General features: G+C 33.9%; 1 protein-coding gene across 5 annotated transcripts in view; it reads right to left on the bottom strand.

Moving 5' to 3' along the window:
* LOC110039005 (kinesin light chain 4) overlaps window positions 1–18,308 on the bottom strand; it is a 121,311-nt gene that overhangs the window by 32,918 nt on the left and 70,085 nt on the right. For all 5 annotated transcript variants that reach the window (XM_020743938.1, XM_020743940.1, XM_020743941.1 and 2 more), the window contains one exon: window positions 12,458–12,585. In XM_020743938.1, the coding sequence (XP_020599597.1) occupies window positions 12,458–12,585 (128 nt within the window). The remainder of the gene's footprint in view (window positions 1–12,457; window positions 12,586–18,308) is intronic.

Below are 18,308 nucleotides of genomic sequence, written 5' to 3'. Positions count from 1 at the left end.
TGCCCGCTGGTTTACGATTTGAATTTTTTTTTTTTTTTTTCTTCTGAGTAAATAGCTAGACTGTTGTTTGTATTGGTGGCAAATCTTTCAAAAGCCGGGTGAATGTGATTATTTGGAAACTGTTGTTGTTGTTGGGTTGTTATTGTTGTTGGCTTGTGTTGTTGTTGGCTTGAGATTCAAAATTATGAGCAATTGACGGTACCCACGTTGATGCCCGACTACCCAACCACGAGAAGGTTGCATACATTGGTCAGAGTGGTTCAACAGCTCATAATGCCATGGTTATATGCGACTTCAACATGTGTTTTATTTTTGTAGTGGCGGGCTGGGAAGGGGGTGCACATGACAGTCGGATTTTCTCCTTTACCACTAAAAATAGATCGCAGTGTTTCCCTCACCCCACATCAGGTTAGTTTTGCTTTGCAATTTGTTTATCTGAACTGATAATCTTTTTAATTAACAGTGCTTTTCGTACCAGGAAAATATTATTTTTTGATGTCGGATATCCTATGCAAATGGGATACCTGAAGCCCTATCCTGACACACGATATCATCTTCCTGATTTTGAGAGAGCAAGTGACACCGTCTGTGGCAGAAAGGAAATGTTTAATAAACGTCACTCATCTTTACGCGGTGTAACAATTGAAAGAACATTTGGGGTTTGGAAGAAGAAATGGGTCATCCTACGTGATATGCCGTCGTATCCTTTCCAAAAGCAAGTGCATATTGTGGTTGCAACAATGACACTACATAACTTCATCCGAAGTCATTCCTCACGATCAGATACAGACTTTAGCATGGCTGATAATGATGAACTGAATGTCTTCAAGCAAACTCCTGGAATTATGGGTGAGAATTCATTACCTGAGGATGATGTAGACTCTAATGAATTTGGAGATCATGAATTTGGAGATCATGTCATGATGGTGAAGGTTTGACTGATATGATTGCTTTAAGGGAGTCTATTACAAATGTTATTTATGGCTGCTGATCTACCAAGTTTTTCTTTAATAAGATTATAGGTTTATATTCATATGCTTATAATTTTGGTTTTTCTTAAAATATCTTGATCTGAAATTTGGTTTCTTTGTTTTTTTCGCAGTCATACACACATGACTTCTACGATATCAATTACGGACAGAGGTATTTTGTGTTCTTGTGGACTACCGTCTCCGTTGCTCGCATCACGTCAGTCTCGTAGCTTTGGGAGGCAGTTCTACGGTTGTGCCAAGGGTGTTTCAGCTCATTGTGGTTTCTTCCGGTGTGCTAACAGTCCCGCATATTACACTTCCAGCAGTCATGGGAATGCGATGTTTTCCGAGGTTGATAGTGCAAATGATGAGAGACGTAGCAAGAGTTTCAAATTAAATATATTAATATTTCTCATTGTAGTTGTACTTGTTTTTGCATTTTTTTTATTTCTTCTGGTACTTACGAGAATGTGAGAACTGTATGTTATCTTTTAGAACTGATCTGTGATGATTGTATGATTCTGCACTATATACTTTTGCACTACCAATAAGCTATTCTGAATAAGCTGTCCCAAAACGTTTTAGCAGACAGGGGCAGGAATGTCATTTAATCACCAATAAGCTAATATGAATAAACTGCCCCAAACAGCAGACCAAATTATTCTGATAACCTGCAGATTATCAAAACAATTTACTTATCAGCATTATAGATAATCAACAGTTGCGTCAAACATACCATAAAAGACAACTTCATAATCACTACCTCCTACACACACAGGGGACAACTATTTATAGCCCCCTACTTCACAAAAGGAAGAGTGGGAAGATTAGAAGAATCCAAAAGAAAGACCTTTCTAGAAGAAGGCAAGTGTGGAAGTTGCTTGAAGCAACACTCGACTGCGTGGGTTTGCAATCCCATCCCCAATGTCCAACGAAGCTTCGCGGGCCTTCTGTCCCACAGAAATGAAGTGCTTGCATCAAACGCTTTTAGCACCCACAATCGGGCGCTACCTAGCGTCTGCGGCATGGGAAGATATGAAATTTTGAGATAATTACTTAAATAATATCTTAATTAAATTTAATCAATCTTCCTAACTTCCCAGTGATAATATAGCAATCTCGAAGACACACTTACTCGATAACGTCTGGATCCAACTCAACAGATAAGATTAAATGGGATCGTTATACTACACTCCATTTTATTTCTCCTTCCCCTCTCCAAAATTCTCCTTCACGTGAGCTCCAATGCTTGGTATTTTTAGTAGGTCACAAACAGAGCGAGACGCGAGACATGCCGAAGTGCGTAAAAGATATTTAAGTGCTCTAAAACAAAATTAATGAGTAAAAAAATCTTTTTTAAGCTAATTGTAGCATTCATTTTCTTCCTTAAATTTTCCATTTTACGTTTGCACGAATTGGTGCACTTATTCATTTTCCACAACAGTAGCAGATGTCACCTTTTGCCGAAGACAAAATTGGTTTGTGGCCTTCTGTAAGGGCCATTAGCGAAAAATCAATAAGAAAAAGAAAGGATTACGGTGACAAGAGAGAGGGAATAATAATAGAGAGTCCTAGAGAAGTTTGTTTAAGGTAAAGAATCGTAAAAGAATTATGTTTAAGGTCAAATCATGAAATGAGCTAAGATTTTACAAAATCCTATGATGTTCACGAATTTCAGGTGATTATACTAGTTAGCGAGCTCGAGATGAGCTTGGGGAAACTCATAGTAGGGTTGTTACATTAATTCAGGTGAAATAATCATATACTAACTTAAAAATAATAAAGTTTCTTAGCATTCCATGTGATTACGTGTGCACTATAACACTTAGAATTTTTTGCATATTATAGATGAATACATACATACTATGTGAATACATACTTGATTAGTCCCTTACAATACATGATTTTTATTATATTATGAATCTGATGACTAAACTTATAAAATCATTGATTGCAGATATTCATTTTATATGATTCATGCATGTATTATATGAAATGTCATGATAAAAATTTATTATATGAATTATGCTTTAAGAAATATTAGAAGTGATGTTATAGATAAGTTATTAAGTAAATACTTACAAGTATGGATGATATAGAATGATGGGATTCTGACTCCTAATATTCAGATGGTGATGAAACTTAGGGAACCATTTGGATCAAACAGTGACAGAACATAAGAAACAGTTGGTACTATGAGCTATTAGGTGACGATCCAAAGATATGACATGACATGACCATAGTTGAGGCCTATACAAGTACAATTGACATTCCTATGATAAGATTGATGACTCATATTAATAATGTTATAATTACATGCCTATGATTACTTATAAATAGATGAAATACATGTTTTTACAACAGTCATGATTCTCTACATTACATGTCATTTCTTCTCATGTTTAGTATGTTTATAACATGTTGTGTCAGGTGTTGTAGACATGGATTACATATGAGCAAGCATATTGTTTCATTTTCATTTGTAAAATATTATTTTAACCTTGATTATTTCATTAAGCTTATTGTTACTCACATTACATTGTTAACTTATAGAAAAGGGTATGGAGCACCAAGACGAGTAGTCATGTATAACTTGTAAAGCTTTTATATATCATAATTTTGGGAGCTTGTACGGACATTTGGGTAAATATTTTTATTATGTTAGATTTAGCAACTATGTATAGATATATATGTTTTAGTGATATGATTTCTCACGTTTTTGAGTATATGCATATGAATGAATTATGAAGTGAAATGTTTCCAGTATATTTGCAGGTGTTTAGTTAAACTAGTTCATCACCCACTGAGGCATGACTCTGTAATTCAAGACAAGTGTTTGCAAAAATTTAGTTGACTGAATCGCCCGCATCTATCGCACTATAGTTGACCATTAAGGGGGTAGTTGGGGTGTGAGAAAAAGTGATATCAAAGCATGGTCATTGAATAAAAAGAATCATAAAAGCATGTTAGATTTAGAAATTAGAATGAGATTAAATATAAATAGATTTATACAAAATTATAGGCTGATGGATCTGGGATGGGTAACCCATATGACTTATGATATCATGCATGCACGATTTAATTATTATTTGATAAATTGCATTTGAATAATGAATTTTACCATTAAAGATTAATATGCCTGAAAGAAAATCAAAAAGTATTGAGGTTCAGTTTTGTTAGGTCAATTGCAGAGCAATAAGTACAATTTGAAAATATTTTGAACAGAAATGATAATCAAAACCGGACAAATGAAGAAATTAGAGTCACTAAGTTACAAGGCATTATTCAATTGATATCAGAGGTGGATGACAAAATGACTGCTATTGAATGATCATCCGCTATTACAGGGCCTAGATCTTCACACGGAGTAGAAGTTGATCAGTACTTGAAGATCTTTAGGATATAAATCACCTGCATTCAAGGGTGTTAGTGACCCTATAACTATCGAAAATTGGCTATTGAAAATCGGGAAGATTTTGGACGATATGATTTGACCTGAAAATAGGAGAGTGGTATTAGCCACTTTCATGCTAAAAGGCAAGACTAATAGTAGGGCAAACACAGCATATTGAAAAATTTCAGTCCACAACTTTTCCACAAATTTAATAAGATGATTTTGTCAGTCTTTGCAGATTGGTTAATTTCTCCTTTAGCAAAATTAGCATTGCAAGATAATTTTTCCAATCAAACTGAGGGATCCATATCAATTAGGCAATATGAGTCTTCTCTTTGTAGATATGCATCATTGTGTCAATACCCAAAAAGAAAAAATGCTACAAATTTTTGTGTTGCCTTAGAGATCAATTGAGGTTGGTTTGGGCATCGTTTGAAATCAGTGTCTTTTAGTACTAGTTGAAAGAGTCGAAGGAATTGAACATGAGGTGAACTTTTCCAGTCAATGGTGGCAATTGCAAGCAAGAAAGAGAAAAGATTTTGGCAAAGCAGAAGAATTTCAAAGAAATAAATTTAAATAAGAAGGTAAGCATAAGTAGCCTAAGTTAGAAAAGTCAGTTTGTGAGAAATACAGAAAACAACATTTTTGGGAAATGTCTGACGGGTTCAGCAAATTGTTATAAATGTGGATAACCAAGGCATCTTCAGATGAATTGTCCGCAAGAAAAGAAAACAGACGAACACTTACAATTCAAGGAAAGGGGCAGCCCAGAAAATTTTTGGAAGGCAACCAGTTCAGCAAAACTCAATTTTTGGGCAACTCAAGTAAATGGTACAACTTCAGAGTAAAGAACTGAGCAAACAATGAAGAATCGAAATTTTCAAAATTACCCTCAAGAAGCCAAAAAATTTGAAATAGTTACTAGTACACTTCTAATTTAAGATTAGCCTGAAACAATTCTATTTGATTTAGATGTTGATTTAGATGCATCACATTATATTTTTTTTTTTTTATGAGTTTGCCGCTAGTTTATCGATTGATATTATGCACTATGCTCTTGCCTTTGTTATGCCTTCGGAAAGTTGCTTTATACAAATAGAAAATGTAACCTACATGTTAATATTCATAATAAGTTGTCAACATAGTTGATTATCATATCAATTCAAACTATTGATATCATATTGGGGATGAATTAATTGGTAAAGCATTTTGCTACAATTAAATGTTTGAAAAGGTAGGTGAAATTTAATTTGACTAGCGAGAAATAATTTTATTTCCCCTATGGTATAAATGCACAATCTACTCGGTTTCGCGTAGTAAAATTTGGAAAGTATTTAATGAAATGGTGAGCTGGTATTTCTAGCCAAATTAGAAGTGTTGAATGAAGATGTGCAAGGATTTAAAAGAATCTCAAATGTTGCAGAATTTTTTTTGTATTTTCTGAAAAACTGTCAGGGCTGCTACCAGAACGAGAAGTTTAGTTTGATATTGATGTATAGATAGACGTCTGCAGTTTTCAGGTCTCCACACAAAATGGCTCCAACAGAATTGCAGGAATTCAAATGTCAGATATAGGAACTCATAGATAGAGTTTTATCAGGCCAGAAAACTCGTATTGGAGTGCTCTTGTGTTATTTGTCAAGAAGAAAAATGGATCTAAGCGGTCGTGCATTGATTATAGAGAGTTGAACAATGTGACAATCCAGAACATATGTTTTTTCCTTGGATTAATGCTTTATTTGATCAGTTAGAAGGTGAGACTATATTTTATCGATTTGATCAGAGATTAGGGTATCATATGTTTGGAGTCAAAAAGGCAGAAATAATTAAGACAGTTTTTGTGGTCAGGTATGGTCATCATGATTTCTTATTAATGCCTTTTGGCTTAATCAATGCTCATGTCGTATTCATGGATCAACTAAATTGATCTTCAAGCTTTATGTGAATTAGTTTGACATTATCTTTATTGATGATATTCTGATATATTCAAGAATTGATGAAGATCATGCCCAAAAATAGAATTGGACTACTGAAGCAGAATCAACTATATGCAAAGTTGTTAAAATGTGAAATTTTGTTGCGGAATATTGCATTCTAGGGGCATATTATCAGGAGACAAGGAATATAAGTGGATCCTCGGAAAGTGAAATCAATTATGGAATGACTACTCCAAATAATGATACAAAGGTACGCAAATTTTTTGATTTAATCAGATATTACAGGAGATTTGTTAAAGGATTTTCCCAGATAGCTATGTCGTTGTCTGAGCTGACGAAAAAAGATGTTTAACTTGAGTGGAATGCAGAATGTTATCAAGACTTAGAGAAATATTTGACAACTACTCTAATGTTAGCTATTCCATTAGGCACAAAGGTACTCTAATGTTAGCTATTCCATTTGACAACTACTCTAACTAATGTCTTACAGTTGGAAGTCAAAAAATTATGTGATATGGGGCATAACATCAGTGGGCAGTGCAAACAAATTGAATAAATAAAATCACGACAACTCAGAGAGTTAACCGTAAACATCTAAAACTCCTGAAACTTCAATCGGGAAAGAGGTTGGACTTGATTGTTGATAAAGATGGTTTAATCAGAAATAAATTGTAGTTATGGTACCTGCTAATTCTGATTTAAGATAGGAAATCATACATAAAACTCAATATTCAGGTTACACAATTCATCCAGACAGTACTCAATTGTATGAGGATTTGAAAATAATATTTTGGTGGCCATGTTTGAAAAATAATATTTTTGTATGTATCTAAATGCCAAACTTGTCATATTGTAAAGCATTAGAGACCTAGTGGATTGCTACAATCATTCTCTATACCTTAACGAAAATGGAAAGAAATTGCTATGAATTTTATTATGTGATTTTCTCGATCCAGGCAGGATCAAAACATTATATGGGCCATGACTGACTAATTAATAATGTTTGCTCATTTCTTGTTAATTTGACAAACATATTCAGTTAAAATAGTAGTCAAATTAATTGTCAAAGAAATTATCAAATTGCACGATATTTCAAAAGTTATCATTTCTGACAGAAATTGAATATTGACATTCAGGTTGTCGAAAGACATTCAATAAAACTTGAGTACATATTTATATTTTAGCAAAATATTTCATCCACAGATCGACAAAAAAATCAAAAGAGATAATTTAAGTATTGAAAAATTTGTTGAGGTTTTGTGTTCTTAATTTCAGAGGCAATTGAGAATATCGCATTACAATGATCGAGTTTGCCTACAAAAATAGCTATCAGTCCAGTATCAAAATGGCTCCTTATGAAACACTGTATGACAGGGAATGCAGAACTCTATTAAGTTGGATTGGAGTAGTTGAACGTCAAATGTCAGATTTATCAGAGACAATTTGAATGCTACTCAGGATCGGCAGCAAAATATCATGAACAACGCACAAAGCAGAAAAAATTGAAATTGGTAATTTTGTATGTCTAAAGTCAAGCCAATAAAGATACATTCAGATTTGATCAGGGAAGCAAGTTGGTCTCAGGTACATCGATCATTTCGATATATTATAGAAATGATGACTTCAGTTGCTTACAGACAAGTTTACCTGCTGATATGTAAGATATTTATGATGTGTTTCGGATCTCAATCCTGAGAATTTGAGTTTCGAATTCATAATAGAAAATTTCACACAAAAACATTAAAGTGCAGAAAAGTCTTACTTATATTGAAGCGCCTAAAAGCATTTTAGAAACTAATATTAAGAAGCTAGGAAATAAGCAGATTCCAATTGTCAAGACAAAGTGGAAACACTGATTTGAAAATAAAGAAATGTGACAATTATATCCCTCACTATTCAAGTGAACTCAGATATTTTGAGGGCAAATTTTTTATGAGGGAAGAGTTGTAATTGTCACACCCCAACTGGCCCCCCTTTAATGGTCAGCCGAGATTTAACAGAGGCATACAATTCAGTCAAACTAAATTCTCACCAACATTTGTCCTGACTTGCAGAATCAGGATCCATAGGCTGATAAACTAGTCAAACTAAATCGTCATAAACATACGTGATAAATTGCATTTCATAATACATTCAAATTCATACTCAAAAACATGAAAAATCATAACCTCATAATGTATAAATTATACAAAACTGCTAAATCCAAAATAAATAGAATACGTATTAAAAAGTTGTACAAACTCCCAAAACATACAGTTCAAAATTATACAAATAACTTCTAGCTACATTCCTCGGTGCTCGTTGCCCCTAACCGGAAAGCAACAACGAGCTCAAAAAAATAATCAAATCTAAAATAAAATTTTATATACAAAAAAAACGTGCATGCTCATATGAAACGATATATTTCTACACATAAGTAACAATATGTTAAAACTTATAAGACATGAAAAGAAAGCAGCTAGTTTATAAATCAAGTTTGCTATGTAAAACATGAATAGTCGTAAGTATGAAATTATAAGTATAATCAAAAACATGTTCATAATAATGTTCATAAGTTGCTTATCTTATGTAATCATAGCATTTTCATGTTATAATAAATGCACTTATAAATATATAGGCCTCAAAAATTTTCATGTCATGTCATATCATGAGTCTTCACCTTATTCCAAAGGCTATATAAACTATTGATAAATATTAGACCTTCCCAACAAAGCAAATATCAATAGCCCCCTTGATACCAACGATTTCTGATATTTTGTCACTGTCTGATCAAAATAGTTCCAGAATTTTATCGTCGCCTCAACACTAAGAGTCGAGAATACCTTATCCCTGTTCAGCGTACATGTAAACACTCATGGAATAGCCTAGCCATAATATTTCTAGTGATATTTCTTAAAGCATAATACCCGAAGCAAACAATCATACGCATTTCATATATCACATGTATGAATAAAAAACAAACGAATATCTAAAGACAATTACTCCATAAGCATAGTCATGTGTATCATAACATAGCAATATCACATGAATCATAAGATAAATCAATTAGCATTCATATATTCCAAGCAAGTACTCATCTACAATATACAAGAATTTTAAATGCATCAGTTTCGAATACATAATGACATAAAACATAATCACAAAAAACATACCGAAGATTATTTTTTAAATTAACACAGTATTATTTCACTTGGCTTGACGGAGCAGCCCTACGATTTGTTCCCACACGCTCATGTCAAGCTCTCCGCCTCATATAAACAACCTGGGAATCATAAACATCACGAGATTTCAAAAACTCCAGCTCGCATCGTGATTTAATCATAAATCTCTCTGACACGTCTATATTTCTCTCCAACTCTTTCTAACACCTAAATCTTCTCTTGCCCTTTAAATCTGCTCTTTCCCTTTACGGATTTTGTGCTAAAGCCCTTAAGAAAGCTCGCAAATCACTTCTGACTCCGGCGTCTACCGAAAATGAAAAAATGTAAAAAATTAAGGCAAATATTAAAATAGAAGCAAGAGGAATTAAAAATCACCGATAGCATGAAAGAAAGAATCATACATCAAAAAATACCCGGAAACCTGGATTGCACCCTTGAGCCCCAAGCTGCCTGTCGATTCCCGCCTGCTATAGTGGAAGGTCACAGGTTCCCCTCTATCGAGCGAAACAGAGTCAAGGAGACGTCAAAAAAATGCAACACTTAAGTGATCTTGCTTTAATCAATAGTCGTTCAATTGAATCAAACAATTGCATGCCGAGAGACGTGTGTGGGAATTGGTTGGTTAATGTGGAGAGACGGGATTATGATAGGATTAGGATTAGTTAAAGTTTAATTAATTTAATAAACGTATAACATCCGAAATTTGTATCTTCGATTCCAAACAAAATTCATATATAGTACTTTATATAGAATTGATCATTTTCATGCGCAAATAATTTAATTGAATTTCAGGAGAGGTAAAATTTAGGGTACTTTTAAAATTTGTCGGACTTTACCTGATTTTTCAAATTTTGGGCGTTACAATAACACTCAAAATTTGGTAAACTAGGTAGAATTTTGTCAAATTTAAAATGTCCCTTCAATTTCGTCATCTCCTAAAATTTAACTGAATCAATTTAATAAAATTATATATGTCAAATCGATCAATTTGATATATAGCATTATACATTAAATTGTAAGCATATGTGAAGATATGAAGTTTTGAAATATTTTATTAATACCTTAATAAAACTTAATTAATCTTCCTAACCTTACAGAGGCACTGTAGTAATTTCACGGCCGCACCTTACTCGACATGCATTGGCTGGATCCAACTGAACGGCTAAGATTAAATAGGATCAAATTATATACCACACTCCATTTCATTTCTCCTTCCCCTCCTCACAATTCTCCTTCATGCGAGATCATACGCTCGTTACTTGTAACAAGTCATGCAAAAAGCGGGATGTACAACGGTAGAGTGCCACAAATAGCATTTTAAGGATCCAAGACGAAATTGGTCGGTACTATTTGTGACACTCGTTTAGTTATTTAAGTTTTAATATTTATGTTGCCACGAATTAGTATAATATTTCATTTTTGGTAACTATAGCAGAGCCAAACTTGTGTCCGAGACGATGAGATTAGTTTGGCAGCTTCCATAAGGGCCATTAAAGTGAGAAGAGGAAGAGAGAAAAATAATAGGCAGTCTCGAAGAAGAGCTAGTCAAGCAGAGAAATCTGTTTAAAGTAACAATTCATAAATGAATTATTTTGATAGTTAAATCACAAAATTAGATAAACTTTTATGAAATCCTAAAGTTGTATGAATTAGAGTTGTTTACACCAGGTGGTGAGCTCGAGAGCTTAGAAAAACTTATCATAGGAGTGTTCAGTCACTTCAGGTTGAATAACCATGTGTTCACTTGAGAAAGATAAATTTTCATAGGTTTCCTTGTGATTGTGTGTTTGACACTCCATTCAGAATTTCTTGTGTAATGAGAATGAAAACACTATATAAATGCACACTTGATTTGCCCCTTACGCACATGATTTTTACTATGATTTGAATCTGATGAATATACTTATAAAATCATTAATTGCAGGTATTTATTTGTTATGTTTCATAAATATTATATGAAATGTCATGATGAATGTTTGTTATAAGAATTATGTTTAAAATATGTCACAAGTGATGTTAAAAGTACGCTATTACATGAATACCTGCAAGTATGGATAATAAAGAATAATAGGATTCTCGACTCTTGATATTCAGACAGTGACGAAACTCTGAAAACCGTTGAGATCAGATGACGACCAAATGTATGCAACCGTTGGAACTTGGGGGGCTGGTATTTATTTTTATTTTGGGGGGGCAACAACCGTTATCTTCAGTTAATATAGCATTCAGGCAAGATGACGATCCAATGATATGACATAATATTAAAATATTTGGAATATATAAAATTACAAGTGAATTCAGATGATTAGATTGATGACTCTTTATGAACATTTTTATGATTAAATGCTTAAGATTACTCATGAAAATATGAAATACATGTTTTACACAGCGGTCATGATTTCCTGCATTACATGTCCTTTCTTTTCATGTTTTATACATTTATAATATGTTGTGTTATATGTTGTGAACATGCACATGGATTACATATGAGCGTGTACTTTGTTTTTTTAAGAATGGGTAAAGAGCACCAAGAAGAGTAGTCAAGTGTGACTTGTATAGCTTTTGTATTTCATAATTTTGATAGTCTATACAAACTTTTGGGTACTTTTATTATGTTAGATTTAGCAGTCATGTATAAATATATATTCTTTGGTAATATGATTTTCCACACTTCCAAGTATATGCATATGAATAAATTATGAAATGAAATCTATCTAGTATATTTGCGGCAAGTTAGTTAGATTAGTTTATCACCCACTGAGTCTTGATTCTACAAGTAAAAATTAGTGTTAGTGAGAATTTAGCATGACCGAATCGTCTGCCTCCGTCGCACCGCAACCGACTCTTGAGTACCAATTGCAGTGTGACAATGGAGTAGAAAACTAAACAAAGAAAATAAAAACAAGGGAATAAGCACAGCAAAATTTGTTTCTCATCATATCCATCTATTAACATAAACAAAAAAATAAAAAATAAAAACCCCACTTAATGTACCTAATTGAGTTATCTGCAAGAAATTTTGCTTTCTCGAGTTCACTTCTTGCATCGCATGGTTGCATCTGCCTAAGTTGATTGGATTTGAGCAATGTGATTCTTCCCAAATGAAGCATGTTAGCAGCCACCTGCAGTTATTTTAAATCGTATGATTGACTTTTATAAACATTGCTAAATTGTATGATTGATTTCTATAAACATTGTTTCACACAACAAAATTTCAAACACTTTTACAAAGATGATGCATCTAGAACGGAATTCTAACTCAGTTCTCAACGTATGATTCCACTTTTAGTTTGGGAATTCACAACAGAAAGCACCAAAGTAAAACTTTTCGAAGCCTTTAGGTCGCATCCTTAATAGAAACAAAAAGAAGTACAAATCGCTTTGTATAAAATTTGGAGACTAAAGTAGAAAGAATTACATAGAATAAACAACATAATGGCATAGAGGATGCTCATTATTTTATGCTAATCATATGGCTATTGGCACATATTATCTCATGGTTTGCTCAATTTTATGTGTCAAGTTAATTAGTAGTTGTTTAAGTGTTTTATATCACTGAGGATTGGGTTGGTTATCTTTAAATGTAGTTTTATTAATTTTGAATAAGGCCTGTTATTAAAGTAAATCATAGGATCATGAAATTCAAATAGTACTGAATAGAAAATTTAAGCCATTGTTCTTGAGGATTTGTTTGAGGATATAGCAACCTGATTTTTTTATGAATCAACATCAATATCTTCAGGATTTGTTGTGCAAGTTACAATTTCCTTTATTTTTATTTCTTTCCTATTCTAAAGCTTTATGTTACAACATTAAAGCTACCTGGTCTGCATCAATTTAGTATCATACGAAAATGATTGGAAGCTTTTTGCATTGGATTTCAACAAATTTCTACTACTTCTGCATTTCTAACTTCAAATAACTACAAACTTCTATATTCTAGAATACTTTACAGCATTTTTCTTCCCTTATGGCACTTTTCAAGAGCCTTCTTGCGCTCCCGTGAAAATCATTTCTGAGAAGCCAACATAGAAAAGTGTTGAAAGTGCAACTGCAAGTTCTTGCAGAAACGCACTAGGTTACCTAACACCCTTGTGCTCTTTAAAGGATTAAAAAAGATAGCCTGGCACTCTTTTCCAAAATTTTGGGACTGCTGTTTAATAAAAGATTGATTACGATAAATTGCTTATGCATGCTATTGATTGCTTCCTATTTTGTTTTTGCATGCTATTGATTGTTATTGATTGACACAACTTCAATTCAATTCGGCAGCTCACCTTTAAACAGAACAAAAATAGTGAATCTTAGTTAAGGTAACTCATTAACTTTTTGTGATCATGACAATCAGACAGAGAGACCTGATCCTATTGCAAGTTGAGTTTTCTTACAACTGTTCCACCAACAAATTCATGTTTCAGTCCCGTTGAGATTGTATATGCACAGAACAACCTCACAACCTTAAAACTAGTGGAGATACTCCCAACTTCCGAGCATAGAACTAAAGCCAAGACTAGTGACAGGGAGATTATATAAAATCTTTCTCAAAAATCATCAAGAATTATACCAATACATTGTATTATTGGAATTGATCAATTTGATATAGAAACCTAAAAATTCTCAAAGATGTGAAAGCTATTGAATACTAAGTTTTAAATTAAATTAACAGTTTAGTTACTGTAGTTTTTGTGGCAATACAAAATACCACTTTGTAGTAGAAGCATAGGCGGATGTAAAAAAGGTTGGTTCAGAAGTTTTGTTTCATATAAGGTATTATTATAATTATATAAATAGACACATTCATACGTTATTACATTATTTCCCATTTCTCTACCCTTAGTTTTGCCAAAGCCATATTTACCGTAAAAGAGAGCAGGTCGGGGTGGGAGAAGGAAATTAGGGAGCAGAGATGAAAAGCAGAAGAGGGGAAGAGAGAAGAAGAGGGGAAGAGAGAGAAGAAGAGGAGAAAAGAGAAGGAAGAAAGAAAAAGTGGATATGATAAGAGTCAAGATTTTTAGGATTTTTGGGATATTTTCTCATAAATCGATTTTAATTCGGGATCGTAGGTTTTTATTCTTTTATGAATAGTGATTTTGTGCTTGTTTACAAAGAAAAAGATCTTAGAGAGTCCTTTTGACGCAAGGCTGGAAATGGGGGGCCGGCTGAATTGACACTGTGCAGTACAACACTGTTGGACCAGCTTGCCCTAACGAAAGGAGAGACTTGCCCGCCACTTAATTTCCCCTTTTTTTCTTTCTGCTTAACTTCTTATTTCACCCTCCTGCACGTTGCTGACCTTCGTTGAAAATGATTCAAATTTTAAGAGCTTGAACAAACTTATAATGACTTAGAAAATTCTATTTTAAATAATTAAAATATTTTAAATAATTAACAACTGCTATGTTGAAAAGGATCCAATTTTTATCAATAGTTATTTCAGACTATGAGTTGGGTGACGACTCAATGATATGAAATGAATGTATTTAAAATTTATGCAATTACAAATGACATTCCTAATAGTACAATTATTGACTATGAAATCATTATGGATATTCCTATGATGGCACAGGAATAAATCAATATATGAATTTTTTTGTGGTTACTATTTGCTGCACATCATGCCCTTGCCTTGAATGTCTCACATGGTTTAAACATGTTTATTTTATGGATTTTATCATGCATACAAGTTGTTTTGTCTATAAATCTTACTTTAACCCTGTTTTTTTGTTGACTTTGTAACTCACTCCAATATATTTTAAACTTTAAGAAAGGGATAAAGAGCGCAGAGATGATCAATCAAGCGTGATATTTTATAGTTTTTGCATTATATACTTTTAGAAGTTATAAAGACTTTTGGTTACTTACTTTTTCATTAGGTTGGATTATTTTAGCGGCTTTATATATAAATTGGGAATATAATTTTGCACGCTTCCAAGAATATGAGAATGTAAATTAAAATGAATTATGAATGTTTATGACGATTTAGTTAGACTAACTTATTATCCACTGAGTCCTTATCGTGCAAATCAGGAAGAGTGCTGGTGAAAATTTTGTTTGACTGAGTGGTCTGCCTCTGACATGCCACGATTGACCCTAAAGTATTATAGAAAGCGATATTAGAGCCAAGATTGGATGAAAATAATGATAGAAGCATGTTTGAATTTAGAAGAATGAGATTAAAATATAAATTGATTTATACAGAGCTATAGGTTAACTGAATTTGGGATGGGTAACTCATATGACTTGAGGTATAATGCATGCATTGCATAATTATTATTTGAGAAATTGCATTGAATAATTAATTAGGCCAATATAGATAAATATGACTGAAGAACAATCTAAAGAAACGAAGAGTCAACCTTCTGGGCCAATTACAAAGCAAAAACTATAATCTGGAAATAACTCGAACATAAATGATCCTCAAAATATGATAAAAGAAAAAACTAGGGCCACTGAGTTACAGGGATTGTTCAGTTTATATCTCAAGCGGTCGGTAAAATGGCAACTATTGAATGATCTACCAATATGGAGTCCAGATCTGAATATGGTGCAAAAGTTAATCAGCATTTGAATATCTTACAGATATTTAAGCCACTTGCATTTAAAGGTGTCAGTGAGCATACAGTTGCTGATGATTTGTTATTGAAGATAAAAATGATTATAGATGGCATGATTTATTTTGAGAATAGGAAAGTGGTACTAGTTTCTTTCATATTAAAAGTTGAGTCAGAGAGATGATGCAAGCCACAACACAGAAAGAAATTTGGACTGACACCTCTTCCAAAGATTTAGTGGGAAGCATTTGCTAGAGTTTTAAAGGACTGGTTTATTTCACCTTCAGCCAGATTAGTACTACAAGATAAATTTTTTAACTTAACTCAAGGGTCCAACAAATTTATGTAGTATAAAGAAGAATTCACTTCTCTTTCCAATTATACACCTTGTGCACTTGAAAGAAAAAAATGTCACCGATTTTTTGCATGGCCTCCGAGATTAGTTGATGTTAGTTTTAGCTCCATTTAAAATCAGTGATTTCTCAGTACTAGTTGAAAGGGCTCAAAGAATTGAAACAGAGCGGAGCTTTCCAATCAACGGTGGCACTCTCAAGCAAGCAAAAGAAAAATTTTCGGCAAGGGAAAAGACCCCCAATCTAAGAAATATAAATTGGAAGGTAAGCAAAACCAACCACAGTCAGAAAAGCCAATTTGTAAGAAATGTGAAAATAAGAATTTTGAGTAGTACTTGTTTGGTTCAGGATGAATGCTGGTGAAAACTTTCTCTGATTGAGTGGTCTGCCTCTGCATGCATCATGGTTGACCCTTTGGAGGGGCAACTAGTGCGTGACTGATACGGAGCTTGCTTGTCGTCAGCTGAACCAACCAGCCTTCATAGGGGCTGAAATTTCAGCCCCTGCCCTGGCCCAATTTATTATTATACAACCTTCCATAGAGGGAACTCCATCCTCTCCTATTCCTTTCCTACTTCTACTCCTTGTGTATTTTTTTTCCTTCCCTATTTCTAATCCTTACATATTTCTCTTCCTTTCCTATTTCTATTCCTTTCACTTCTATTTCTTGTTTTTTTTCTATTTCCTTCCTATTCTATTTTTTATCTATTCTAACTACTAGTATCTATTATTTATGTGTGTGTGTGTGTTACTCTCTATTTGAGATTTATTTTTAGGTTGAGTTGTTTACTTGATGGCCGTCGACGTCCTCCTCTTCCCTTATAGGGTCGTATATGACGGTGAGATGGTGTTCCGGCTGTAATTCATCTAAGGTGGTGATCTTCTCCAAGGGTTCGAGTGGTGCTCCCACTGTAACTCGCTCCCACAAAAGTAGTTATCCTTCCATAGTCCCCTCATCTGCTTGGTTCCATCTTCCCACGTCCCACGCCATCCTATTTTACTCTCACACTCCCACCTACTGTCGACAACCTCTTCAGCACTCTGATCTGCTACTAACATCCCTTGAGTGATTCGACTTGCTACCAAAAACCATCCATCACTCCGATCTGTGATGTGTAGAAAAGAATGTTAATATTCCTTTATATTTTGCACATTTTTATAGATAAAATTGTACTTTAAAGAAAGGTATTTTTATGTTTTTTTTTATATGTACAACGGGTATTAAAAGTGGAACAAAGTTGAGAAGAAATGGAGCAAAGTGGAGGTGACTTGAAGCTAAGAAGGTTACAAGTGACTAAAGCATTGGCGCCAGATTTCTTGGGCGCATAGGTGCCAGTCTCAACTTAGGAATCTGATAAGTTGAAGCCCAACCTGGGAACCTAAGAGGTCGGCACTTAGCCAGTAGGCGCCAAGTCGCTGCTACACTGGAGCCTTGGCGCTAGACTTTTGGGCGCCTAGGCGCCCATACCAGAACTGGTAGACAGAGAAATTGGCGCCTAGGCACCAGAAACAGTCTAGGCAAACTTCAGCAGTTCCTCTATATAATGTGAGAAGTTAGTCAGCCGAGGAGAGGAGCTTTTATGGAGAGTTTTGACAGCCTTTTGGAAGGGATCCGAAAGGGGGGTGGTAAGGAAGATTCTTGGGTGAAGGAGAAGGCAAGATTTTGTTGTAGGATAGAGTAGGAGGGCATTTGTGAGAGAATTGGACAGAATTTTAATTGTAAAGCGAGGAGAGACTTGAGGAGAGCAACAAAGGGAACTAGGAGATCCTTGGGGAAGCATTCTCAACACATTATAAAGGGAAAAAGCTAAGTATTGTGTACTCTTGTTATTGTATTTTTGTAAACAAAATTCTATAGTGGATTTACTTGTTTTCAAAAATATTTTGTGGTGTGTTCTCAATGCTTTCTGAGTAGTCTTATTATCTTTTTCCTTCTGGTGA

This window comes from Phalaenopsis equestris, unplaced genomic scaffold (assembly GCF_001263595.1).
Source record: "Phalaenopsis equestris unplaced genomic scaffold, ASM126359v1 Scaffold234734, whole genome shotgun sequence".
NCBI lineage: Eukaryota > Viridiplantae > Streptophyta > Magnoliopsida > Asparagales > Orchidaceae > Phalaenopsis > Phalaenopsis equestris.
The sequence above is the reverse complement of the archived record's forward strand: the minus strand, read 5'-3'. Positions and strand labels throughout refer to the sequence as shown.